Source organism: Cyphomyrmex costatus, unplaced genomic scaffold, assembly GCF_001594065.2.
Source record: "Cyphomyrmex costatus isolate MS0001 unplaced genomic scaffold, Ccosl1.0 scaffold1017, whole genome shotgun sequence".
Lineage (NCBI taxonomy): Eukaryota > Metazoa > Arthropoda > Insecta > Hymenoptera > Formicidae > Cyphomyrmex > Cyphomyrmex costatus.
The window spans coordinates 97,512-125,462 of record NW_017274974.1 but is presented as its reverse complement, the minus strand read 5'-3'; the positions used below and the strand labels follow the sequence as shown (position 1 = coordinate 125,462).

Sequence of the window (27,951 nt, the reverse complement as noted above, 5' to 3'; positions counted from 1 at the left end):
AATAACTTGTACATTAATTTGTTTGGGATGTTTACATAGAACCAACCATCATAATTGCGATAGAATAAGCAGTTATAATATTTTCTATTAACGAAATTTATAGATTTATAAAAAAAACATTCAAAAATAAGATACCCGCTTGGAAAATAAGGAAGTCTTAAGTTCGATTTCTAGCCGAGGTAATATTTTTTATAATAAGTTCTTTATAAAATTTTAAGTGTACTAATAGCATCAAATCTATGATCAAAAGTTAATTTGTAAAGATTATTACTTCAGCGAGTATTTCGGTTAAATGATTGTGCTCTGTCGACAGTATATATAATTATTATTGTCATCGCAATATCTGACTTTGACCGCATTTGGTTTCATCTATTTATAATTTCATATACTTATGTAATATATTCATGTATATCGAATGTATTCTTGACTAAAAAATAATAATTACTAATATTGAATCATATCAAAATTATAGAAGTATTCTAGTCACAATTATTTTGATTGTTTCTATATTCGTATATTCTACATATATCGCGCCGCATACTGCTCATTATACATATGTATTTAATATATTCAACAACTCACAGGCATTTATAACATCTCGTTACAGAAATGCAAAATTGTATACACATAAATTGTACAAAATATCTTCTCTGGCAGTCGTAGTCATGTTGTACTGTAGGATTTGTTACAAAATCTAGGACTCGAATTCGTGAACAATTTAAATTCTCATTTTTCGTACGTGTCTACGAAATTAGCAATGCGCGAAGTGTAATTTAAAGATCGCAATACAAAACTTATTATCAAAAAATTATTATACCTGATAGAATTATACGCATGAAGTTATAAGAGAGCCGAATTTCATTTAAAAAATGTATAGACAAATACAAAATAATGCCGATACTGATACTACCGCCGCGATTAATACTCTAATATAGCTTATTCTAAAATTAACGTTAACCATCACATAGTACATATTCACTTTGTAGAATATTTCTTCTTCTCGTCACTCTCAAAGCCAGAGTCTAGATCATCGCTCTGACACTTTTTCAATGTACAACCCTTGGAGATTTGTCTGACACTTTCTCGCTCTACTAACAATTTTTTTATACTATCTATTAAATGTTGAAAAAAATTCGGGTAGCCGTCGTATCCAGGAAATACATTAACATCTATTATCGCGTACTTCCCTGTATGATTTTCAATTACAACATCTATTCCAACTAGAATAAGACCAAATATCTCTCGAATATTCTTAACAATTGTTTCAAATATTTGGTAATTTGGCTTCACAGTTAAAGGAATGTCTTCTTCGGACAGTATAGACCACTTAGATCTACTGCAACTTTTCGATATATCGTGCGAGTTGAAGAATATTGTACTCAACAAATTACAGTCTTCTTCGTAAAAGTTTTTAAAACTGGGGCGTTCGACTACGTGAAAACGATCGCCCACCACAAATAATTTATACAAAATAGCGTTGTGATTAATGAAATCCTGAGCAACACAAGGTAGTTGACAGTCTTTCAAGTCCCTTTCGTTAAAAATAATCGTCATCTGAAATTAAAAGTAAAAATGTTTTTTTATCGAACTCTTGCTTTTCTTGCTTCAGACATTTTCGCAACTTATACCCACCTTGTGCGCATCACTCGAGCCATATGCAATAAGCGGCTTACAAACAAATGGATATTTGATGCCACGCTTTTTTAATGTTGATGCTATTTCATGGACATTTTTGCTCTTCATTTCTACAAAGTTAGGAGTAAATATATCTGAAAAAAATAAAACTGTCAAACATATAGTTCGGTTTTCTTGCAGTCATATTTATGTAATTGTAAATAACATAAATAAATTATAAATACATACCTTTAAACCGAATGCCTTCTTGTATAAATTCGTAAGATTTACATCGATTACTTAAGTTTCTAATATTGTCCAGAGGATCGATAATAATCAGATCTGGATGTTTGGCAATGTATTCTTGAAGTCGCAAAACAATATCTTCAGCCTAGAAAAGATACGTTATAAAATCATTGACAATCTAAACAGAATCAATATGGTTTTAAACGTTTTCATACATTTTTATCTCCACTCTCTGCATGTGACTGCATATCTGTCAGCTTGTGTAAGAAAACGTGTAGTGGTCCCTGCTTCTCGAAACTTAAATTCACATCAATCTAAAAAGCAAATGGTTTAAAAATATTATAAATATTACACTTGCAAAAATAACACTGATAAAAATAATCAAATAGCAATAAGAAAACTGTTGACATATGTATCAAAATTTTCACATGGATAATTGATTCGCACAATCATTTCGACCTAACAAATCCATGGATTCGAGTTCAAAGCACTGTGAATACATACATCCATACATCACATATATAGACATTTATAACCATTGCAATGAAGGAATGCAGCGAATGACAAAAATTTGAAAAAATTAAGCCATTTGACTTCCATATTATTAAAAATCTAATTGATCTTCGACTCTTTGATTTGATCAATATTTTATCACAGTGAAACTAAGATCTTTGGGTTATTGCAAAAAACAAAATTTTGAAAAAATTTGCAGACAACTGGATGGACTAACATGAAATTATGAAGTAGTTTGCTATGCTGCACTACTCAAGAATGAGATTAAGAAAAGTTGAGATTGGATGATAAATAATTTTATTCCATCATCTGTGCTAAAAGAAAACGTCTTTCAAAAAAGAAATCATTGCACCTTACAATCACGATCAGAAAAAGTTCTTTTTAGCTAAACTTGCTATTAATTTTTTCTCTTTTGTTCTCTGACATGAACATAAAAAAAAAAATACTGCGCAATAAGTTGAAAAACAGGAAAATATATATAACATAAATCTCTTTAATTGCAACTTAAAATAAAGAAAATTATTTTACTGTATACCAATATTAAAAAATTACTACATTGTTAGTTAATATGCTCAGTTAAAGAAAACAGTGTATCGTCGAATCGTACTGAAATCTTTTTGATATTAATACATATTTTTATCATATCTCCAAGAATATTAGAATAAATTAACATATTTTTTTATTTTGGTTGCTTGTTCCTTGGCCTTTTTTTAAAACTGTTTTATATTTGTTGTACGCGAGCTTGATTATTAATTTGTTATGATTAAAGAAATTATTTTCACGTGTAAATCAGCGTATTATCATCTATTTTTCGATGGGAAATGTCTCGCGTTTCAAGCGTTTCTAGAAATGTTTCTGCCCATCAATATTGCATCAATGTGTCAGAGGCAGATATTCGCTCACCATTTTCAACCGGAACCCCTCGGACTCGCATATGTTCTCGAAATCGGTCCAGTTGAACTTCTGTCGTTTTCTCTCGGGCACCCAGTAACCGATGACGCACTTGTCGCACATTCTTCCTTCCTCGCTCGTGCTGGCCATGCCGCGCTGACACCGATCACCGACCACGTGCGGATCGGCGCTCGATCGACGACACTCGTTCCTCGCGTATGTATGTCCCTGGAACGAGACGGTCGGCAGCTCTCATCCTCGCGGCACCGTTCCGACGATTCTCCGCGAGGTCCGGCTCATACTTGGGCAGCGTGGTGGCGAAACGAGGTTAGGTTCTACCGCGCTGTAGTGACTTGCCGTATCCCTACGATTGTCCCTTGATTGCCGTCGTCGAGGTGACACCTCTTCGCCGAAAAATCGAAATGTCCGTCCTCTCGGTTGTTCTCGATTGTCTCCTCTGCTCTGCTCGTCTCGTCGTACGTTACTCGTCGTCGACAATCCTATTGTTTACCTTTCGCACACTGCACAGCACACGCTGCACATGCCGCCGGAAGTGTATCTCTTATCGGACGTGCGTGATCGCCAAGTAAACACGCGCTCCTTCGAACAGTTTTCGACTTTCGAGTAGTTGGTATTTGACCGGTTTTGCGACTGCGATATTTGAAGAATATGTGGAAGGATGCACTTGTTATTCGAATGTTATTCTCTAGGTCGTTCAAGTACGTTCGTTTTATTACGCTGCGACTCGAAAGCTTCGTGATCGCTCAAGAATGTCGCAATCTTTCTACAGTGTTATCGTGAAAAATTGAAGTGTAAAGTAAGATTAGTACTGGGTTAACAGATAACACTACTTGATCTTATCTGCAAATACATCTTTGTATATTTAATATATATAATATATCTATGTGTGTGTGTGTGTGTGTGTGTGTGATGTGTAACAATGTTATTGATTAATTCTTAACTAAATTACATTAAATTAATTTTATACTGTCAGTTTTCATTTTTCTATTTGTTTTTACAATTAATCTTTTATAATTAATCAAGCCCTCCATTGAAAATATAAAATTTTCATCCTTTATCTATAATTTAGGTCTTTAAATTTCAGTGTAGATTTTTATATTGTTTCAAACTATGTAAAAATCTGAAAAAATTACAGATTTTGGTGAAAGCTTTAAGTTATTAATATCATAGAAATTTTGGATTATATATATATTTTATGTATTTTTAAATTTATATTAATTTACCAGATTTTCACAATTAAAAATTGACTGTGTTTTTAAGGTTCATTGCTAACGAAGAGTTAAAACAAATATTTTCCATATGTAACTTCAAAGTCTTTTTGCATAAAAGTCACACACATGACAAAAGAATATTTCTTATACAACACAGAATAACAAATTGTGGCGATATTGCAATTCTAGCAACACGAAATTTTAACAATATTACAGAAATATATTACAAATTATGTAACATAAAATTTTCTAACAATATCGCAAAAACGTTGTAACTTTTGCAATTTGAAATATCCTGTATGAATCGATAGCACAGCTTGTTATCGCGACACAAGTAAAAATCGCTAAGAAGAATGTCGTCTGTGATAAGTTGAAGTGTCACGTGCCAGGTCGTAGAATCTGCGGCTCATTCTAAATACGTTCGGAGCTTCCCAGGAGAGACTGCAAGAGAAACAGGAGTTTGAAGAACGTTATATGGACTTTGCACAATCAATAATACTGTTCAGTAATATTGAATCAATAACACTGATAGTACACATCAATAATATTTTATAACCTTTTTATTGATAAAAAATATTCTTAAAAATATGAAATCAAGTGTCGCGGTTTTAAAATTTTTGTTTCATGACATTTAAAATCTATCCTTTTTGTGTGCGAGTGATGGTTTTGATATCCCACGAAATTATAACAAATCTCGATTAATTCAAAATAAAATAAAATTTCTTTTTGAAACTTTGATCAACAAAACTGTTTTAACTCTAAATATTCTCTATAGAAGACTCTCTTTTTTTATGTATAAAAACGACATAACTCCAAATGTATTGTTCTTGTAGATGTAGAAGATATTATGACCTCTTTAAAGATCTTTAAAAAAACAAGTGCTGTTTGGTAGACGGACTAAAATTAAATTAATGTACTCTTGATAATTGATATTGTAATCTTTACCTAACTTATTCATGATAATAACTCCGAAATCACATCTTTGAGAGCTATGTCACTTTTGAAGTAAAATAACGATATTATTGACGGTTCCGGATTTCTTGATTCTCGAACATCATCGCTATGATAGCGAATACTGATATTCAAAAATAAATTTGTAGATCACCAGCACTGTTCTACATCAATCTATTAATATATAACCAGACACGAGCAATAATATTGTCAGTAGGTATTTATTAATGCTAACAATATTATTGATTATGTAAGATCTGCATTAACTTCTTCCTTGTGTCTTTTGACACACTTACCATCGTGGAATCGTTCAAAGACGTTAGCATACTCCTGGTGACGAGGACCGTCATATTACTATCGCGATCCATCATATTATCCTCAATCAAATCACGTTTCCTCCTCAGGACGCGCACCTCACCGAGGGAATACGAGCACGAGCTCGGCATGTACAGCTCTCCCTCGGAATGAGACGTCTCAGGGGTAGTCTCGACCTGGAACCGAGAATCGAGTTAATTTGCCAATATGATATCCTTTAATCAAGAATTCTTTCTTATCACGATTTCCAATTACAAGAAAACATTGGATTTTATTGCACAATAAAATTTAATTACGACGAATTGTGTCATTATATATTGTTTTGTATACAGCAATTTGGTTAATGCGATAACGTTTGATCGCATTATTGTGTTAATTTATAACGTCGTCTATAGCATTAACATAAATAATTTATAATACTATCATAATGAGAAAGGAGAAGGGAAAGAATTTCGTCGTATCTGATTAAACATTCCATCGTATCTGTTTCGGTTTTATTGTTACAAAAATTTCTCAATATTTTGCACGTTTCTATCTTTTTTGTTCTATAAAAATTAAAAACTTCTCACTTACTCTTATCGCGTCTGCACTCAACGCGCCATTAGTCGATCTGGGAATAAAATACATAATGAAAAGATTAAATAAAATTCCAGTGATTATTAAGTCTCCGGAGCTGACGTTAAATTTATAATCTAATAATGCTCAATTTCTTCACCTTTAAGTAATCTTTTCCCAGGAAATATCTCCCAGAATATAATGGAGGGATCTCCTAGATTAAATTGGAATTCTCATAGATTCATTCAAAAAACGTACTAATCAATAAAATTTATGCAACCAAATGTGTTTGGTTATCAGAATATATGCAACTTTTATCTACTTATTATGAAATATGGATCACTCATTCACCAAACGGTTTGATAATTATATATCTTTATATTTCAAATTAAGTCAGCCAATTTTCTTCAATATCTAATAGTTTCATTTAATTTATGTTAATTAAAAGAATTTTACTGATAAATTCCAAGAAATCAAAATGACATAACTTATAGAAAAAAAAGAATGAACGCTAATAATAAATATACTTTAATGAAAATAATCCAAGTTTTCAGCTCCGTTATTAACAATAACGTCCTTATATTCACCTGTCATGATCCAGCAGCGTACTGCTGATGCTAGAATTAGAGCTGGATAAGACACCTATCTTATACTTTCGTGATATGTCCGTTAAATCAATCAGCCGCTCGTTATCGCTTGTCGCAGTTTTCTGAGGCTTCGAGATCTCATTTCCGTCTCTGTGGTTTTCGACTGCTGCGAACATCATCAATTTACAAGCCTCCTCGTTTCTCATATCTCTTGTCGAATTATCCTTTCCAGCAATATCAAAGGAAATTTGCTTGTTACATAACGCGACTTCCCGCAAGGATGACTCGCTACTTTTCGGCAAAACACAGTCTCGTGAAAATTCGGCTGAACAATTATTATCCGCAGAGCTCTTCTCTTTAATCACCTCTTGTTGCGGATCAAGTTTTGCTTCACATAAAGAACCAGTGTCTTTTTTCTCTGACAAGTGTACAAGACCGTTTCTTTTCATTACATCTTCATCAATAAATTTCGATTTGGCGGGACTTGCATCCGAACAAACTCGCCCGTTCTTTGTCTTCGAAGCTTCTGCAAGTGTGAACAATACTCTTTTGCTCGGCGTGATACTGTCTTGCGTTTTTCCAATTGTAATTTCTTTTATAACTTCTTCCGGGATATTTGATCGCGCGTCGATCACCTGATCCGCTTGCGTGACAATTTTATTTACTAAATGTTGATTTTTATCAATCTGCACAATCTCGTTTGACTTATCATCTTCAAGCTTTTCGATACTTATATCATCTTTATTTTTGGATTGAACCGAGATTGCGGCAAGTAAATCGACAGCTTCCACTTCGCTTCCTTCTTTCGATCTTGCAGATGTAATCTTCGCAGACAAATGCTCGGAATTTTCCTTGGGATTTTCATTGTCGTCGCTGTGGATATCGGAAATATGTTTTAACGACTCGACCTCCGAACATGAGTTTTCATTGCTGTTATTGTTTTTGCTATTCTTCGAGCTTTTAGCAGCCTCGAAATGAACTGCGGAATGAATGCTTTCTCTCGTTTCCCAAACCGCGGGAAAGAAATATTTATCTGGATTTCTGGAATCGTTAGACTTCCCAGTAACTTGCCCCATATCGCTCGTATTATTTTTTATTTGCAAAATTGTCTCTTCAATCGCGTCCGACATTGCGTTCGTTCGAATCAAGGAATCAGTGACATTCCGAGAAGATGTCTCCTCCTTTTTCTGATTATTCTTATTGACGTTTTTGTCAGTTTGATTTTTAACATCAACCGAAGCCGCTCTCGCAACATCCACATTTTCTGTTTGACGTGTGTCTTTCTTGCTATTCGCAAAATGTTGCGTAGACTCGCAACGAGCCGTAGAGCGAACGCTCTCTCGCGTCTCGCATTCAGATAAATCGGACGAGTGCTCGCCGAGACCTTTGAGTTCGTAGGAATTTTTGGCAAAATTTCGTTCAATTTCACTCCCATCGATTTTCGCTGACGCTTGTTGCGAGCTTTGCTCTCGCGACTTATCAATTTCGGTCGGTGGAGCATTACTTCGAGCCGACGAATCGGGAACGTTTTGAAAGAACGATTCTTTGTTCGCGTTTTCTTGATCGGACTGACTTTTCACGTTAATCAGAATGTTTCTCAGCAGGTCCAAGGTTTCCGACTGACGCGCATCGCGGATCGATTCGGCCTCACGCAAATGATCCAGGAGCTTCTGTACCGCTGCAGGTGTTATCGCCGATTCCTTCAAGGCGCTCGCGATCTTCCCTTCGATGCTTTGTTTTTCGTCTTGCAGGATGTAGGCGAGGAACCGGTCTGCCGCATGGGACGTGTCCTTCTGGAAAATCCGCGTGAAAATTCGGTCATCGGTGTATTCCTTTTTAGAACGACTGATCTTGCGCTCCGAGAATTTCCTCGCAGACGTGACTTCGTAACGATCATCTTGGGTAATTTTCTTCTTCTGATGACGACACGGAGCTTGCGTTTCCGTGTGGGTGCTGGATAACGTTGGTACCAGGTTGGAAAATGTCATGATATCCGATCTGTCCATCGACGATTCTGATAAGCACATTTTGGCCGCCGATCGTTCAGTTTTATCGCTGTCGCGAGATATTCTAGAACTGTCATTCGCATCTGACGCAGGAAACACGCTAGATTCGACGGAGTTCTTCGAGTAATTACTGCAAGAACCATTTTCCCTCGTAAAAGCCGACAATTTCGATTCCGCCGCGTTTGCTATCTGCAGATCGTCGGTTCGATGTACTTTTGAGATGGTTAGGTCCTCGTTTCTCAATTCAGTCTCCAAAAGCGACGATCGAGCCTCGTTCAACGCTTCGTTCAACGAGTTCCGACAAAATTTCACCGCGTCTTGAGGCACTCGTTCGTCTTCATCCAGCTTGTATATCGCAAATTTGGAGCCTGATAGTAATTCCGAAATATTTCTGGTCACTCGAGCGACACGTTCGATCTTTTTGTCATTGGAATACAGGATTGAATCCAAGTCGTCAAGACACGGTCGGTACAGGTCGATGTCATCCAAACTGTCCTCCGCAAAATTTTTTTCTCGGAAAACGTCCATACAGCCCGAGGCGAAAGATTGACGTTGTACGTCTTCAGCAGTGACGTGCAGCCCATCTTGTCCGTTATGACTATTAAACGCGTGCGAAAAGTGTCTATCAACGGTCCGGTGAGATCTCGGATTTTCCGCCTCTCGACAGCGCAAAGCGATATTTTCGCACTGCCGAGGAAAACCCGCTATCCTTGAGGTGTCGTCGATAAGCGACGGCTTTGATCGATCGCTTCGGTTTTCCTCCACTTGAATCTTGTCTACAATGTTTTCGACGTTTCGCTGACGGTCAGAACTCCTCTTATAGAATACTCTGTCATCCTCCGCACAACGGATGTGCGTATTACCGCCGGCGGAGGAAGATAAAAAAAGAATTTCCTCGTGATTCTCGTTCCTCGCTTCGTGCAATTTGTCATTCTTATCAGTCTCCGGAGTTTCAATTACCGCGAACTTAGTCGCTCCTTGACTCGCCGTGTTTTTTAAACGTTCGGGTATCCTTTCCTGAGAGTCGGGATCCTTTTTCTCTTGTCTATAACTTTGAACTTTCGGGGATTGAATTCGTTCGACAACTCGTCCAGCATCAGAATTTCTGACACCTTCAAATTCTTTTTCCAACTTGTCCGCAGAAGTTAATACCGCTTCGGTCACAACTTCGGTAATCGGCTTCTCAATCGATTTTCGTTGTAAAGTGTCCAATCTCACACGTCGTGTTCTCGGTGTCCCTGATGCTTCTGGATCGTTCGTTCTATTATCCGCGTTCTGCACAGTTAAAAAATTTGTGTTAAATTTAACACATTTCGCATGTCTCAAACGGTCCACTCAAATTTTACTTAGTTAATTTAATACAAGCAGAGCTGAGAGCGTTTTTAAATACTTCTATTTTAAATACATACATACAATATTTGTAATATAATTGTATTTTGTATTTCAAATCGAAAAATTAAAAGTTTTTTGTAATTCAAATAATAAAATTGATTGTTAATCTTAGTATTTGAAATACTAAAATATAAAATTCAATTGTATTAAAATATTGTATTTGACTAGCTCTGAACATAAGATCAAATGTTATTAAATATCTCTTTATTAAAATTAATATTTTTCTAATACGTTAAATTAACAAGTTCCAATAAATTTATGTTAAAAATTCAACAAAAAAGAACTTGAGTAGACCAATTTTAATACAAATACAAAATCTCTTTTACTGTTTGGATAACATCATGGGATAGGATATAAGTGGCCGTATTCGCGCGGTTTTGCGCCTGAGATGACTCCGGTGAGATATGCACGTCTTCCAAGTTCTGTTTGACCAATTCCCGATTGACGATGTGCACCGATGGTCCTATTTGGATTTCGCACTCGTTTCCTCGTGCAGACAGCATTCGCCGACGATCGCGAGCACAATCGTCGCGTACTGTCGTCTCGTTCACGTTACTGATCGAGTCCTTCGACGGCACTCGGGCAGGCGACGCACGTCCACGAGACTGATTGTCGTTTCCGTATCCAAGAGATGACCAGTCGGCACGTCGTCGTCGCGACATCCGAAATTTCGGCGCCGACAAATCGACCTTGCGAACGGTGACACGAGGAAAATCACGTTTCTCCGAACGTGCGCTCGCCTTGCCGTTCGCCTCCGATAATCTCAAAGAGCATGCATCCTGAAACTTGGAGGTCACCAGCTCGCGAACGTACAGTCGCTCTTCCATCTCGTCGTCCAACGGCGGCTCGTCTGAATATCTGAATGCACATAAATGATGTATATTAAATAAGAACCAAATGGTTCCAGTAACCGTTACAGTAAAAGGAACCAAAAGTTGGATTTACAGTCTCGGACTGTTATCCGGACAAAATTTTTTTAGTCTGAGTCCTTGATTCTTAAGTATTTCCAATTTTTAAGTATTTTAAAGCATAATGGTTTTTGTTAATTTCTTCTGTAATATCAATTAATCAGCAAGTTTAAACGAAATACGATTTAAACATTGTGGACAATGTATGTATATACACAAAAAGAATGATTTTGTTGAAGTATCTAAAAAAATTTAAATAGATAGGTACAGATTAAAAAATGATTGTGTTTTGGACTATTAAAATATAATTATGGAGGAAAACTCGAGCATATGACAAACAATATTGCAAAAAGTTTTGAGCATTCTAGCAACTAGTTTGAGTCCTCCACAATTATTTTAATAGTCCAATCAAATTATTCTCAGACTTATCTAAATTTTTAGACATTTGAGTAAAATCGTTCCTTCATATATAATTTAAGTTGAAATTAACGAATAACTTTTAAAATTAATGTTTTCAAACATTGACAGCGACATAAACTTGTATATAACAAATTGTATAAGGAAAATCGCAATTGCAAAACAAGAGACTCGATTGTAACTTCTAAATAAAAGAGGTGGAGTATTTTGTAAAAATTATGTTTTTCTTTCTACTCACGTATTTTTATGCCGTCGTGCGGAATCGAAACTCGACGTTGCGCAGACTTCCATGAGTTGTATCTTTGCATTGTTAATAATCTTCTCGGCATTTTCAAGTGCAGTAGATGTTTCGGGACTTAAGATGGGATTGGAAGGATGCACTTCTACCGATCGATGCGTATCAAGCTGCAACGGAAAATTTGTATTAGAAAATGTATATAGAATGATTAAACGTTGGATAAATAAGATTGTGAATATTCATTACAGTTCTTTCATTAATAACGGGTCTCGCGCGTTTACAAGATTCTCTGCCGCTTCCACAAGTTGCTTTCGTGACTATCGATTTTTTAGATACGACAGTTACAGGATGTCGATTCGCATTGTGTATTCTGATATCATTATCCTTCTTGCGCGCTACATTCTCCTCGTGTTTGCAATAACACGTGCGAACGGAAGTCATCTCCCCTGGAGACGTCGTGGAACAAACTTCGTCGTTGCAAGTTTCCGGAGAACTCGAATTTTCCCTGTAACAAGAAAAAAATATTCGTCTAAAACAATATTTTTTTCTACATCATCATCATGTTATTATTATTAATACTTTATTTACATGAATAAAATTTGAATCGTAGAAGAATGATGAAAAATGAAAAAAGATAGTCAATGCAATCTTGAAAAAAAAAAAAGTGAATTCGTGTGATAATTATTAGATATCTATCATATTAATTTTCATATTAATGCAGCAAACTGAAGGCGAGCTTGACAGTAACTTTTACAAAAAAATTTAGTGTTTACGCAACAAAAGTTTGTGTCGTAAACGAATGATAAGCTAAAGAACAATTATCAAAACGCAAACGTGTACAGGAATGTGGTAATTACTAGATGCCTATCGCGTTAATTATTTAAAAGTAACAAACCGAAGGTGAACTTGGCAAATTTTGCAAGAAATATAATATTTTGCGCGACTGAAGTTTGTATCGTAGAAGAATGATAAAATAAAAAACAATTGTTATAACGCAATGTTTTCAGGAAAATGTGGATACGTGACAATTATTGTACTTATAATATCATATTAATTATTTAAATGTAACAAGCTGCAGTTAAGCTTGATAACTTTTGCAGAAAGTACCAAGAAAGTTCCCGTACAAGCGGGATGTAAATAATTGGAGTTATTATCCCGTTCCGACCACGTGTCGCGTTAGCGAGGGTGCGAAAAAATAATGCGGCTGTTCTTTCTCATGCGACAGACAATAATGTGTCGCATGTCGTACAATGAAACATTAATGACTAAATATCCGCATGTATAGCGGCTCAACATTGTCCTCCAGCGTATGCTTTAAAATATGCATCAATTGGTAAGCACGATGAAGTGTCCTTGGATTTTACACGTGTGTGACGTTCAACCCCAATTATAATAGATAGACGATATTGATGAGCGTTTAAAAAAGGAATCGTCAATCACACACTGCACATGCAATTATAAACGATTACTGTCAACATGACAACAAAGATTAAACGTGACATTAAAAAAAATATTATATATATTTATGACACTCTACTCAATTATATATTTATATTATTAATTATAATATAGACAACATATTAGTATATAAATAATATGAATCCTCCGCTCACAACATGGAATTCTAATTCCGTCAGTAATAGGAGTCTTCGGGAAACAATAATGTTTTTTATTGATCTGGTTTATATGAAAATCTGAAATAAAAAAAAATTCTGGTATACTTGTCAAAGCTTTAACGAGTATTTACCATCATAGAAGTCGAATTGTATTTTTTATAGATTAATATCTGCCAACAAAGTCTCGATGTTAAAGTTTTGACAGGTATAGGATTTTTTTAGATTTTTATATGATCCAGAACAATTATTATACATTATCTATTATAAATAAAAAATGATTAATTATGTGATACTTTTTACATTTGTGAGACTCGCACTGCTATATAGTTCTAAAATTATAGGGAGATATAATTTTATTTAAATAAATATATAAAAACACAAGGTAAACATGAATTAAGTGTACAAGCTAAGCACGTAAATTACTGTTTCCTTGACTATCGGTGTCAATTGAAAACGTAACTCGGATAGGGAAACCGAGAGAATGAAACGACGTTGGTGTTACGTCCGAGCCATAAAGGCGGGTTCAAGGACCGACGATAATAAAGCACTCTCTCTCTCTCTTCCTCTTTCTCTTTTTCACTCTGACTCTCGCTCTCTCTCTCTCTCTCTCTCTCTCTTTGATGTGGGGGTGGTCGCCCTCCCGTTCGTTCCAGCTCTTTCCCGACTACAATTGGAAATCAAGCAGTTCCCGCGCTACGTTCAGCTATACGTCGTCGAACCTTGCGCGATCCCGGCCGGGTGCATCGTCGCTTCTATAGACAACAGTATCGATCCTTAAAGGGGAGGTTCCAAATTTACGCGTTGAAAGTCAACCCGCGAGCACTTTCGTCGTCGAAACCGGCTGTTAGATTACTCGCAATTCACCGCGCGCTCGACGTCGATTGTCGTCCCTCGATTTTGTTCGCACTTAAAAATCACTTCGACATTATATAAATAGGGAATTTCGCGAAGAATCCATAAAAAGGAGGAAAAAAGGATAACATCCCGGCCGACCCCGCTCGCTCGTATAGCGTTTGACCTGTGAATAACACGCCGGCGCTTTTTGCTGCGCGACTAACTCTCGCGTGAAACACGCGCGTTAACACACGGATGACCGTTCCTCGCGTCTTGACACTCTCTCCCGATCGACCCTATGCGTCATCGCGCGAGATGCGCCCACCGAACCTCCCTCGATGGACGCGCGTCCACGGGGAAAATCGCGTTGGCATTTTTTCAAAGGAAATGTCACGCGGGGCGTGCTGCGCCACAACAAAGCAAGATGCGTCTCGGCTGGCGCTCGGCAAGGACACTAATTTAGCAAAAGGCCGATGGATGCGGTCGGACGTCGGATGACGTCAACGATCCTCTCTTGTACACGCGTTGTACTCCCGAGAAGCCCTCGGCCGCTTTAACGCTCGCTCGCGCGCGCGCGAATCAATAACAGTACGTCAAAGGTACGTAATGTACGACATCCTTTAAAGACGATGGACCGACGTTCGACTGCGCCGATTTCGCGTCTTTTCGCGTTCCACGAACGGTCACCGACCGTGTGAGGCGAGAAATTCATTCGCTTAGAAATACGGTTGATTTCTTACACGGTCATAAAAGTCCTGGAGAATAATTTCGAAACGATAAAATATACATTTATGAATTAAATGAATTATAATTATTAAATGTTGATTTTAGCTCGTTCTCTCGAGAATTTTAACGTAATTGGATCAATTCACCTCAGCTTTTCTATTTGTAAAAGCTTATATGACTGTTTTATTTTGGATTTCATTTTTTTACGGATTGATTTTTCGATGTAGCAAAGAATTTTCTATGTCCATTTGTGACCCTATAGAGATGGAAAATTCTTCGCGTTGCTTGCAAAATCTAAAGGTTCATAAGAAAATTTAATGGAAAATAAAACAATCGTGTGTTTTTAAATTGCAGACTGAGAGAAGTGACCCAATTATATCGAGATTAAATATAAATAATGCCTATATAAGAATTGATTACTCAGTAAACGCGTGTGTATATAAATTTTGTTAAAAATAAACATTAAAAGACAAAAAACTAAATCAAATTAATAATAATAATAATAATAATGTTATTGAGCGCATGTTGTACAATTTAGCAAGAAATTAAATGGAAAAAATTCAGAGATTCTCGAGAGAGCAAAATAAAACCAATCTAACATTTACAAATGTAATATATTTGATTCATAGATGTATACATTTTGTCATTTCGAAATTGTCGTCTAGAATATTTACGATCAAATTCGAGTCAACTGCCACGACCTCTAAATTCTAATACGTGGTCTGAAACCATTTAGTGCATTTCGGAGCACGCGCATCTAATCTTCAAAGTCATGGCGATTAGCGTGCACGCGGAGCGCAGTTTGTTTGCAGGACGGGGTGGCGGGAGGTGGCTTCCGATATCTCGTAATTTTATCTGGCTCACGATCGCAAAGGCGTGATCGTCGCCGGCTCGCGTTAGTCACCGCGGCTGTAATTTACGCGATGCGTTATCGCGCGCGGCTTTCGTCACCCTGTTACGGCGAGCTATCGCATAATAACGGTCTTCATACGGTTATGGTCGAGAATGTTGACCCTTAAAGGCGAAAGATAGCTCGGGCGCGAGAAGCCCGCGTGCGTCCAGGAGAAAAACTGCTCCTCCATTTTGCGAATTTCGCGTGAAAAAGAGAAATAAAAAGAGAGAATTTTTCTCTTTTTCCTTTTTTTTTTATATATAAATTAGATTGATGGACATATATATTCTTTACATATCTTTATTCTTTACGTATCTAAAACATTACATATTCGAGATATTTCGGTCGTCATTATCTTTATAGCATTGCTGTCACGATTTTTCACGAGCATGAAATTTTTCGGAAATTTTCCCTCCTTTTCATTTTTAATCAATGTCTGCAGCGGGAAAATTACATTTCCGGTTCCGATGGATTAATCTAATTTCGCAGAGACGATTCGGGAGCCACGTTTCACATAATAATATATGTATAGTACTATCTGGGGAAGATCGATTTTATTTACCCGGTCCATTCGTCGCATATATCACAGGGCAGGTTGAATAATTTACTCCTCATCCGCTTTAAGCGCGCGGAGTCATCGCGCAACGCTATATACAACAGCGCGGGGAGATGGTGCCTTCCGAGCCGTCTGGAACGTGCACAGATCAATATTCCGCTACGTTGCGTTCCTCGTTCCGCTCTCCTTCCTTCATCCCACCCAGCTGAATATTGGCATTGATTTTCATGGTTCGGGAGGACTCGTCGCCCTCCCCTCGACTGCGGACCCCGGGCAAAACGTTCGGACTTAAGGTCGCTGTATACATTTTCCGGCGTATACATAGTGTGTCCCGTAAAGACCATAACAACGCGGTTAAGGGTAAATTCCTGACATCACTTTGAAACGAAACTCCTTATACCAAAATGTCGAGACCATATATTATATATATGTATAACTGTTATAATAGAGATATTATATAAAAGTTATATTGCTCTATATATATAGTAGTTTTTATATTTAATAATATATAATAGGTTTTAAATTAAAAGCTTTTGAAGTTAACGAATCGTACACCATCTTGAAGTTCACGCTCTCATTTATGGTACAACGCAAAATACCAACCACACTTAAACGCGTAAACTTTAGGCGATTCATCAATCTGAAATGCTTACAATTCAAGAATTGCTGTAGCCTTAACATTTTTGTTCAGAATGATCTTAGGAATCTATCCTTAAACATTATGGTTTTTACGAACACCCTGTATATGACATACGATATATAAGACGGATTCTCACAATACTCTGAGGAATAAAAATATAATTGCTGAGGTCTATGTGTAATATCCGTTTCTGCAAATGTAATTAATCTCGATTTAATTAACTTTTAATTTTTTTTCTACATTGAAAGAAAATGTATTAAATAATTGTTTGAATAGTACTAATAACATTTATTTACGGAAAATAAATATTTACTAACTAAAAAAATGTAATAGTTAAATCAAATTAATGGACCTTATATCAATAAATATTCGACTGATATTTAAATATTTATTAAAATTTAACACAATTTTCTCTCAGTATAATTCTAAGAATTAACAAAAGATAAAGTGCAAATTGAAATGATTAAAGTTAACCTACATTGGTAGAAATGAACGGAAATGAGCATTTAAGGTGATCAAATAATATCTAAATTTCGTCTCGTTTTACCAAATCGATCCTTTTCATAGCAACCTTTGAATTTAAACCGTAAATATTAACTACGAGAGGCACGCTACCGTTTAATCTTAGAAAATGAAAGGCTAAAGCTGCGACTAAATAAAAACGTGACGAAAATTGACATGTCACGGTTAATTTGCGCATTTGTCATGTTCGACGACATATTAAAAGCATGAAAAATAAAGGAGGACATAACACATGTGTATCATGTTCGTATAAACTTTTACTGTCAAATTTCGTTTCACTGTTATCGAACAGTTCTCGCAAAACACTGACGGATTCATGTTGATATTCCAAAATACTTTTTAATTTAAAAACTCCTAAATATATAATAAAAACCTATAGATTCAATTATTCTTTTGTGTTAATATAATTTTAAATAAAATATTTTATGATTTATAAGATAAATTAGGGTATTATGGCCACACGAAAATGATGGCCATAGGCTGTAATTTCTTTAATATAATAATTGAAATAAATAGAACATTTTTGTACTCTTAGTCATTCTAAAGGTCTGTGGTTATCTTCCCCAGCTATCTTATCCAAGTCTACCTTGTATTTAAAAATACTTTTTTTTTAATTTAATATTTTATCTTTTCTTTAATTATTTAATATTATTAAAATAAATACTTTATCTTTTCTTTAACTAGAAAAAACAATTTTTTTTCGCTTGTGGCAAGCCAACGACCTTCTTGACAACAAATTTCTGTATCTATTAATACGCAAACGAATAGGTACGTTGTGAGTTTGACGGCGGAAGTTCGTGCGAAGGAGGTGGTGGTTGCGGAAGTAAAAGAAACACATTTATTCACATCAACACATATATTTTGTTTTTGCTTGTTGCATACATACGATAAACAGTACAATGTTACGCGTTCCTCGAGGTATGGTATACTAGAAAATTTTCATTATCCACTACTACAATTGCTATTCGACATATTGTTTCGTCATATCTCTTCGACTTTGTGTATTTGCGTTAGCTATACGAGAATCGTTCAAGAAGGAAGGAAAAAAAGGAAAATAAACAGAAAGAAGGACGATAGGAGACAAACGAAACGAATTACGATACAAGCGAGAATGTTCCTCGTTTCTTTCGCTTTCGATCAGGGAAGGACTATCGCGCGTCTCTTCGTGCGCGCTTCATCGAAGAGAGAAAAGCCGAGATTGGCGATTTTAGGCGGCTCGATCGTCGTCAATAATGGACACTCGAATGGAAAATGAGCGAGTTGTAAAAGCTCGTATTCACTTCGGGATCATTTCGATTGTAATCCCGAGCATCATCTTAACACTCCACACACCGTTATTTCCTGCGCACCCTAATTCCGCTCATCCTCGGTCATCCGATTACGATAATGACAGTAACGATAGCAATAGAGATAGATGGAAGATAACAATTAATTTGTATCGCAGAGTTTTACACAACAATCTATCTCGAGAAACAAAATCCTGATCGAGCATGAAACAAGATAATTCACTGAAAAAAGTCTAGTAATAGCTATCAAATATTGAGTGAAATATTCTATTAATAAATATAATTAAAAGTATTTTTTATTTTCATAAATTATAATAATAAAAGAAATTTTTATTTTCTTAAATTAATAAATTTAATATTCTTTTCTATTCAGAGTAAAGTTTACTTTAATAATTTTAGAGAATAAGTATTAATTATAATGATAAATATTAGTATTTGATAATACTTATTAAATATTTAGGAAAGTAAAATTACTTTTGATTATATTAGCTGAATATCTGATTGAAATTATTTCTTTCAACATTTAGTAGCTATTACCAGACTCTTGTCAGTGTTCAGAGATCCTCCTGCGGAATTATCTTGATGGAGATCGAAAATAGAGACAGAAAGAAAAATACAATACAAATATACGGAAAGTGTGACGCAATCGGACACAGAGGATGATATGACACGCGACGATCAAGCCCTCGTCATCGAGAGAGAATCTCTCGTTTTTTCCGGTACAAGGATTTACAGTTTTAATATGTTTTAAAAGGAGAGCGCGAGCTCGCGGGCCGCGCGAGCGAGAAAACAGATATCATGCGTAAGGAAGATGTCGCGAGCTGTCACCACTGAATCTCGGCCAGGAGTTGTCTCCGAAGAAGAGTTATTTCTTGGACCGTAACTCAATGGCGAGTGCCGCGTTACAGTTGTGAGAAGTATTACTATTGAGCGCTTCCCTTGATGTCTAGTTCGTCGCCGTCGGTGGCTTTTTCACGACGCTAAAACGCGTCTAAACTTGTAACGTTAGCTCGTATTGTCAAAAAGATCGTAATCCGCGAGGAAAATCTTGAGACAGAGTGTGCTCAACATTCAATTTTTAAGAATGAAATTTCGTTCTTCAGAGATTTATTCTAAAAGTTTTTAGAGAGTATATGTTAATATATTTTATATCTAACTCTTGACATTAAAATCGACATAGAAAAAAATAAAATATATTTAACAATCTATGATATAATACTTGCTTCACTCCTGCGTTCGTGTCACTCTCGATCATATATTTACTTTTTACTTGTCAGTTTTAATTACGACCGCGACGAATGCGATCATAACATCTCGATGTATCATCTTATTGATAACTTTGTGATACGTGATGTGACGTAAAAAAACATTACAAGTTTAAACGCACTTTAAACGGAGGACGTCCGAAATGAGCTTCGAAGTATCATCCGTCGTCGTTAAAACGAGGGAGCATGCTGTCGACAAGGAGACGAAGGATATCTCGGCAAAATCCATCCGCAGCACGATATAAGTGTAGTCTCTCTTTTTTTAATCTTCTATTTTTCCGAGTGCTTTATCCTGCGACAACTTCCGACAACCGCTCCCCTTTCGCTTATGTATGTGTGTGTGTGTGTGTGTGTGTGTGCCGATCTGTTTTGTACAAATATATACAAAAGGAGCCGCCCGCGCGCGCGCGCCCAAGAAAAAGGGGATACCCCTTTTCGCGAGAAATTGCTTGACCGTAGCACGGAAGAAGATCCCCCTCGGGCGCGTCCAGCGAGTGCCTCTGCCTGCCTTTTTTCCCCTTCACTCTTTTTTTTTTTTATCGTTTAGACATAGCGAGTATGTGGTTCCTATTTTGACGGGCGTGCCTTTTTCATCGGTGAAAATGAAAAACCAAAAGGCCCTCGACTTAAGGTCTAGCGCATAAACTAAAGGCGAAAGTGGACGTTGTACAGTCGGACATATTATCATATTACATAATCCGCTTCGCGGAGTGATTGGATGGCGCGATGTGCTCACGTATCTCACGTGACTCTTCTACTTTTTTTTTTTCTTGTTATTTTCCCCCCGAAGACCGGACGAGCGAGATTGTAAAAAGCGCGAGTAAAACTTAACGGCGTGTATCATCGCGAGCGAGAAACCGAAAACAAATAAGGACAGACGTCGTGTGTCTCTACGCGTCAAAAAAGCGTCTTTCGGAGAGATAACGACATATTTCGTTCGCGAAAATAAAGGAAAAAGAAATAAAAGAGAAAGAAACAGAGAGAGAGACAGAGAGGATAATAATAATTTAATAAGACAAAACGCAAAAACGAATATAGATTTTTGTACACTTAAAAAACATTAAAAATTCTTTTAGTTATACGCTTTATATTAATAATGTAGGTATGTACACATATACATAATGTACAGAAAACCCGTGCGCTGGGTCCGAATATGTGTTCGCCGTATGTTTGTTATATAATACAACGAGTGAAGAGTATAGGTAGAAAGAGTATACAAACGAAAGAATAGAAAAAGGGGGCGGCGATAGCCGCGGAGACAATACTTGTCTCTCGCGTTAGTCATTAATAAAGAGACACGGTAATGGTCTCGCGCTATCGCTACACTTCCTCTTAGCGCTGAGACACGACCGTGTCTCCTGATTGAATTCACGAATCATCCGATTGGACGCGCGCGAAAAAAAAAATAAAAGTACATTGCGGTCGCGTGCGTTTCGCAATACTAAGTCAAGTTTCCGTTTCGAAGTGTGCGTGAAATGTGTTGTTGTGTATGCGGTTCAGTATATAATTGTCTGTGTGTAAGTTTCTGTGTACGTCTGTATATGTCTGTAATGTCTGTGTGTGTCTAAGTGTGTGTAAAATAACGCGAGCAATTATGCTCGCGATACAAGAGACAATGAAGAAAGGCATATCGAGCCTAAGTACAAACCCAACCGGGCAACAAATTATCATCAGCATCATCGTCGCGATCCCAACGTCGCGCACTGCTCCTCTAATCCGCGAAAAATAATACGCTGCTTCCGTCGTGTTGATTCAACCGATCTCTACGAAATTCATATGTACATGTGTGCAGCAGAACTATCGACCGCCAATATGCGAGTTGCCAAAGACTTCTTCTCAAAACCGGTCGCAAAAGATAAAATGCCGTACGAGACCGATCACATTACCAAAACGCGTCATCAACTAGCGGTTTCGAATAAAATCAAATCGTCCACTTTCCCTCCCCCCCCCAACCTTACCCATCCTTTCTTTCGTTTCCCCTCCCCTCCCGTATAGTATTTCCCCTGACATTAACAACTTCGTAAGAATCCGCATCGCACCAGACAACGTCTTTGGCTCGAATCGTTCGTTGGCTTTTCCGTGTGTCGCCAACGAGTCTTTATCACCGTTACCAAAAGCTTGCGGTGAAACCCTTCACGGTTCCAACCATATAACAGCCCCTCTACGTACGAAGAGGAACAGAAAATTTGAGCCCTGATTCGACATTGAAAGAGGGTCTTTAAGATTCTCTTTCCTTCTTGACTTTCAGCCCAGTGCCTGAAGAATCCTCGCCCAATATGGTAGCTATCTCACCCTGCATGAAGGCCCACGGTACCTGACTGTTCGCCAGCGGGCACTTCTCACCACTTGGACAATAAACCTGAAACAAAAAAACAAGAAAGGACATCGATGAGAATTGTTGGTGGAATATTTGGGAAAGGCATCAAAGTGCAATATCCACAGATACTCACCTCTGAACCGGCACCCTGTCTCTTTATGCTGTCTCGACTGCATGGGAAGCAGAACTTGTGATGCGGTACGCTAGGACACTGCACGAAGTGCGTGTCTTCCAGGCGTTCCTGGCACAGAGTACATTTGAGAGTCGGTGCGGGGACCGTTTCGGCACCGGTAGTCGGTTGAGCAGCCGCGCCCTCAGAAGATGTCGTCACGGTCGTGGATGACACCTGCCTTGAACTACTGGACCGTCTACCCGATGAACCTTTAAATACAATTTTTTCGCAATCGTTATTTGATATCCCTTGTTGCATTTTAATCTTACAAAAAGCTTGATTCTAACATTAAAAGAATTATTTTTATATTATACATCATATGATTCGTCAAGAGCCTGATAAGATACAAATATAATTCGTGTAAATTTGATTGTATCAAGATAATAGATAAAATGTATGAAGATATAAATAGAATACTACACTAAAATTACCTGAACTGTTTGGACTGTGCTGAGAACCTCTAGAAGCACTGCGTTGCTGAGCGTTCGTGGCCGTAGTCGGCGGACTTCTGCTGGTAGGACTGGGATTGTTCGGCGGCTGTGGTACCGGCTCAGGCGATGTTAGATTGTCAGCGACTGACATCAGAGCGGCCATTGGTGACGGACCATTCGCTGTGCCCTGAAAGAAGAAGTGTCACCCGTCAGCTGGCATTCTAGGATTACAAGCTTATAATGGATTTGCGTGGGAGTTCAGCAGGCCAGAAGGCGCGCAGAAACGTTGATTGTGCGCGGATAAATATGGATCGTCGCTCATAAATGGGTTGGCTGGCTGAAGCTGTTAGATAATTAACATGTATCTCGTGCGTACCTGATGATGATTCGATTGTGAATTATCGTTGGCGCCTTCCTGGCTAGGAGGTGGCGGTGGTGGAGGACTCGTTCTTGGACGAAGAGGCGATCCTCCACCGTTGGCCGCGACATTGGCAGGTGCCAACGGTATGGATGGCCCAACGTATGCACCTGAAAATGTATATTATATACCGTCAAATGCATGCTCTTTTATATATTATACATATTATATATCTTAACAAACAACCATATTCTAAATATCGAGCCCTGGGAACTTTTCGAAGCGAATACATTCACACAACATTCACGAGTTCACTCAAAAAAGACGCAATAATTATGAAGTGCAATAAATAAAAATTATGCAGTTTTATTTTTTGCGTTCCATCTTCTATTTGTTTACTTTGCTTCTTTTCCATTTTTTTCTCAAACATATATATCATTTTTTTTCTTTCAAATTACGATCGTATTATTCAGGCGCCTTTTTTTTTTAGAATTGTCTTTAATAAGACAAAATAAAGACCGAGTAGAAAAAAATAGAATGGAATGAATGAACAGTGAAGCAATCATCGAATTAAAACACACGTTATCTAATTGTTGAACGCGGTTTTTTTTCGTACATATTATATCGGTGGTTTTTTCTCTTTTTTTTTTTTTGTTAAATCAAAATACGAGCTTCTGAATCAAAGAAGAATGAATGACACGGGAGCGAGCTTGTCAGGGATTTCTCCGAGGGTGAAGGGCGAGTGATCGATACGTGGCGTGACACGACGAGCGATCGTAATTTATCGTGAGTTGAGATTGTCCTTGCCCACGTCCACTTTTTGCCGTGTGCAATCTGCGCGGAATGTTTCCCCCTTATAATAATCGCCTTTATAGCACAATGACTTCATTGGCGAGCAGAAATAAATGTCGTTTTTCTCGCCGATACCGATAATGGTAGCGAAACGATTACGAGGCGAGAATATGAGCAAATCGTTATCCGCACGTTAGATTACGTCAGTAACGGCGTTTCTCGAGTTTGCTCGATAGACCTTGAATCGAGATCTCCAAGAGATCCTACGTGGATCTGCGCCTCGGTGAGGAGATTCAGAGAGTGAGTTAAAATACCTTCTAGTCGTTATGAAGTTAAATATATTTGACCTTTGACTTCTCTAAGTAGAAACGCCTGTTCCTGAAAATATTCTCTAGTATCAATTATCCGATACAGAATTGAATAGAAATCCAAAGGAGTTTCCATTGCTTGGAGATAATTCTGTAAATATCAAAACTTCATGGAATTGTCATCTCGCCTCACAATCTGATAACAGCTATCATATTAAGATAAATAATTCTAATCAAATATTCAGTTAATATAACCAAAATAATTTTACCCCCTTAAATATTTAACAAGTGTTACTAAATGGTTGATTACATCATTATGTTTGGTAATATAATACTTGCTAAACTATTTTGGAACACAAAAATTCCTTTTTTATTAATCGAATATTTGATGGAAATGGTTTCATTCAACATTTGGTAGCCATTATCAGATTTTTCTCAATATAGAATCAACATAAACGTTTTCATCAACTCTGATGTATGTATAACAATGTAAATTTTTGATCGATGACAGCATCGTTACTCGATTTCGTAGGAGCTTATCATTATGTACGCCGAAAAGTCGGCTTTATTCGCAACGATTGTTCGCACGTCGTCACGAGGTGATGCATTTTGATAATGTTTACTCGACGAGTCACTTAAGAAGCAGCCGAAGCGATTAACACACAGGTCGCATAAACGAGTAACGACCACGACAACGGCGACATATCATCACGACAGGGCCACGTTACCGTATTGCGTCGTATCGTCATTGGCCTTCGACACGCGCCGATCGTTTACCCGATGTTTTATGTATCGCCGACCGATTACTTTTTTTTCAGCCACTACGCTTTATCATGTCGCATACAGCATATCATTTCTGTCAACATTACAGTCCCCACACGTATACCCCTCGTGCCTCTCCCCGTAATCTACGGGTAAAAACATCGCAATTGAACATTTTAATAGTACTAAATTGTCACAAAATGTCTGTCATATACTCGTTCATATGTGCTCGTCAAATAAAAAATCGAAAGCAGAACTTCCACGAAATCGAAGCAATATAGTCATTACGGACGTCAGTACATTTTCTTTCTCGTCTCGAGAGAAAGGAAATTTCCGCACTACATATGGAAAAGGTACAGCTTTAATCAAATTAACTGCAAATGTGATGTTTTGTAAATTATAAGATGCTATTTAAAAGTCTCCACAGACACAACAGGATAGATTTTGCTGTAGCATTATATGAAAGTTGCTATTTTACAGTGTTTTCTTTACACCAAATGTGTGTTGTGTTTAAAAAAAAGAAACATGTAATTGCATACTGCAAGTTGCATAACTTTTTTATAAACAATGTTCTCCGCGTTGATAAAAATACTGTTCAATCCAATTAGATTATTAGATTCACAATATCAATTATCAAAGGTAAAAATCTGTCCATTTTTTATATATTTATGGAGACTTTTGATCACAGCGCCTTATAATATACAAAATATCACAGCTTCACCCAATTTAACCGAAGCCACTTCTTCCATTCAACCCAGTCCTTTCTCCATTCCTGTTTTCTACGAACCTTGACTCTTTAATTTGATTCAACACAAAGCTCTCTCGATGGAAAAATGACAAGTCTTTCGCATCAACGCGGAAATTTGTAATTTCCGTTTTTTTTTTTTTTTTTTCCTTTATCAATTCCATTTAACGTATGATGAGATAAATCTTCCAAGAATTGTCAGCGCGACTCGAAGGATTAAGTGGAGCAGGTTGTTCCGAGAATACAACGTACGATATATGACGCCGCGCACATAATATACGATCATCTTTTTCTTCACTCCGATCATCAGACGCGTCCGTACGTCTCGTTGCATTCACTGTGCTTCTCTAATCGCAGTCACGATTCGCCGCGAGCGAGCGGAATACATACTTGCTTCAATTACTCGCATTTGGCGCGACGCCTTTGTACGCGCGTCGTGCGATGGACCTCGACGGGTTTCCGCTCACGTACGCTCGTTACTTCGTCAACGAGATACATTCCAAATGCTCCCCGACCATCCGGAAACTTTCGAAACTTCGGCGCCCACCGTCCCGGAACCTTGGGGGTCTTTACGATTATATACGTATGAATGATTAGATAAATGTGGATAAGTCGAATTTTCAAACACGATATTCCGCATTTATGTTTCTATTGGGCGCCGATATCGAGTCTTTTTTTAGTCGAGAATCGAGGACAATGCACGTTATCGCGGAAAAAAAAATGATTTGCCTGTATTTGTGGAAAATTAAGCAAAATTTGGGGACGAAGTATGATATATTATAAGTAGATGATGTCACATTGTTTACGAGATTCGAAGTTCGCGTGTGCTTTCGAAACGCACGTGGCTTGCATTGACCCTGAAATGTCGCGGGAAAGTTAATGCCGGACACGATTATTGCCCGTTTCTATCTCTCAATGTGGTTTAATTTTAATCTCCCGGTTCAACTAACTCTTTACACGGAAAGGACAGTTTTACTGAGGTATCTAGAAATTCAGCTGGATACAAATCTGAAAATAATTTTGTTGAATCATCAAAATAATGTAGGGCGCTCGAACTGGTTGCTAGAATGTTAAAACTTGTTGCATCGCTCATCAGGCTTGAGATTGTTATGTAATTATTTAGACAGTCCAAAATTTTCAGATCTGTATCTACATAAATTTTTGGATAATTTAGCAAAATCGTTTTTTTATCAATTTTTTTTCTAAATCTAAGAATTAGAAAAAAAAATTAGAAGAGTATATTGAGAGAAATGTTTCGTATGATATGTGACTTATGAACTTATTTTTTAATTAAATGAAAATATTTTGCAAGTTTCGTGCAAAACACTTCCCTCAGTGTAACTAAAGTTATAACATTGATAGAAACGACCGTGTATCGGTAACCCCGGAAAAAAATTAATATGATTAATTGAAGAGTACAAACGGAACGATATCATCAACGTATATATGACACGCATATAGATATTCATATAATGATTACATACAATGCTATAATCTATAAATACATAAAATACACTAAGTCCCGAGTAAACAGAATCAGCATTTTAAAGTCCACTTTACAACCGCGTGACGAATTATTCAAATGTCGATAATAATTCCGAAGCGAGGAGAGTTCCCGTAGCGGCGATTCTTTTCCCTCTCTACGCCCTGTGTTTTTTTGCAAACACGAAACGTCATCCTCGTCCGTCAAGTTCTATTTTTAACGGCGGAGCTAAAATATACGCGCGGAGCCTATAATGTATCAACACACGTCTCATGTGTAAAGCGCCCTCGGTGATCGTCGGGGTACACGTAATAACGTCGAATGCATCTCTTTCCAAAGGGTTAAGAGGTCCGTCGGCGAGGAAGGAGGGGGGGGGGGGGG

The 27,951-nt window shown here is 37.3% G+C and overlaps 3 protein-coding genes across 4 annotated transcripts in view; all 3 read right to left on the bottom strand.

The window, feature by feature from the left end:
• Window positions 1-748: 748 nt before the first annotated feature.
• Window positions 749-3,903, bottom strand: LOC108772966 (inositol-tetrakisphosphate 1-kinase). Of its 2 annotated transcripts, none has more exons than XM_018538646.1 (5): window positions 3,277-3,903; window positions 2,076-2,174; window positions 1,864-2,005; window positions 1,633-1,784; window positions 749-1,554 (listed from the first exon to the last, which is right to left on the bottom strand). In XM_018538646.1, exons 1-5 carry the CDS (start codon window positions 3,412-3,414, stop codon window positions 976-978), a joined length of 1,110 nt encoding a protein of 369 aa, XP_018394148.1. In that variant the 5' UTR covers window positions 3,415-3,903; the 3' UTR covers window positions 749-975. The 2 variants fall into 2 exon arrangements, with proteins under 2 accessions (XP_018394148.1, XP_018394155.1); XM_018538653.1 differs by having other exon boundaries at window positions 1,633-1,769.
• Window positions 3,904-4,788: 885 nt separating this feature from the next.
• LOC108772994 (uncharacterized) lies at window positions 4,789-7,187 on the bottom strand. The gene is made up of 4 exons (XM_018538686.1): window positions 6,905-7,187; window positions 6,336-6,372; window positions 5,744-5,938; window positions 4,789-4,937 (listed from the first exon to the last, which is right to left on the bottom strand). Exons 1-4 carry the CDS (start codon window positions 7,108-7,110, stop codon window positions 4,908-4,910), a joined length of 468 nt encoding a protein of 155 aa, XP_018394188.1. The 5' UTR covers window positions 7,111-7,187; the 3' UTR covers window positions 4,789-4,907.
• Window positions 7,188-21,290: 14,103 nt separating this feature from the next.
• The window catches only part of Pits (Protein interacting with Ttk69 and Sin3A), a 21,198-nt gene continuing 14,537 nt past the window's right edge, over window positions 21,291-27,951 (bottom strand). The window contains exons 2-5 of the mRNA XM_018538697.1: window positions 23,499-23,650; window positions 23,123-23,309; window positions 22,653-22,900; window positions 21,291-22,561 (exon numbers count right to left, since the gene is read on the bottom strand). Of these exons, the coding sequence (XP_018394199.1) occupies window positions 22,421-22,561; window positions 22,653-22,900; window positions 23,123-23,309; window positions 23,499-23,650 (728 nt within the window). The 3' untranslated portion in view covers window positions 21,291-22,420. The remainder of the gene's footprint in view (window positions 22,562-22,652; window positions 22,901-23,122; window positions 23,310-23,498; window positions 23,651-27,951) is intronic.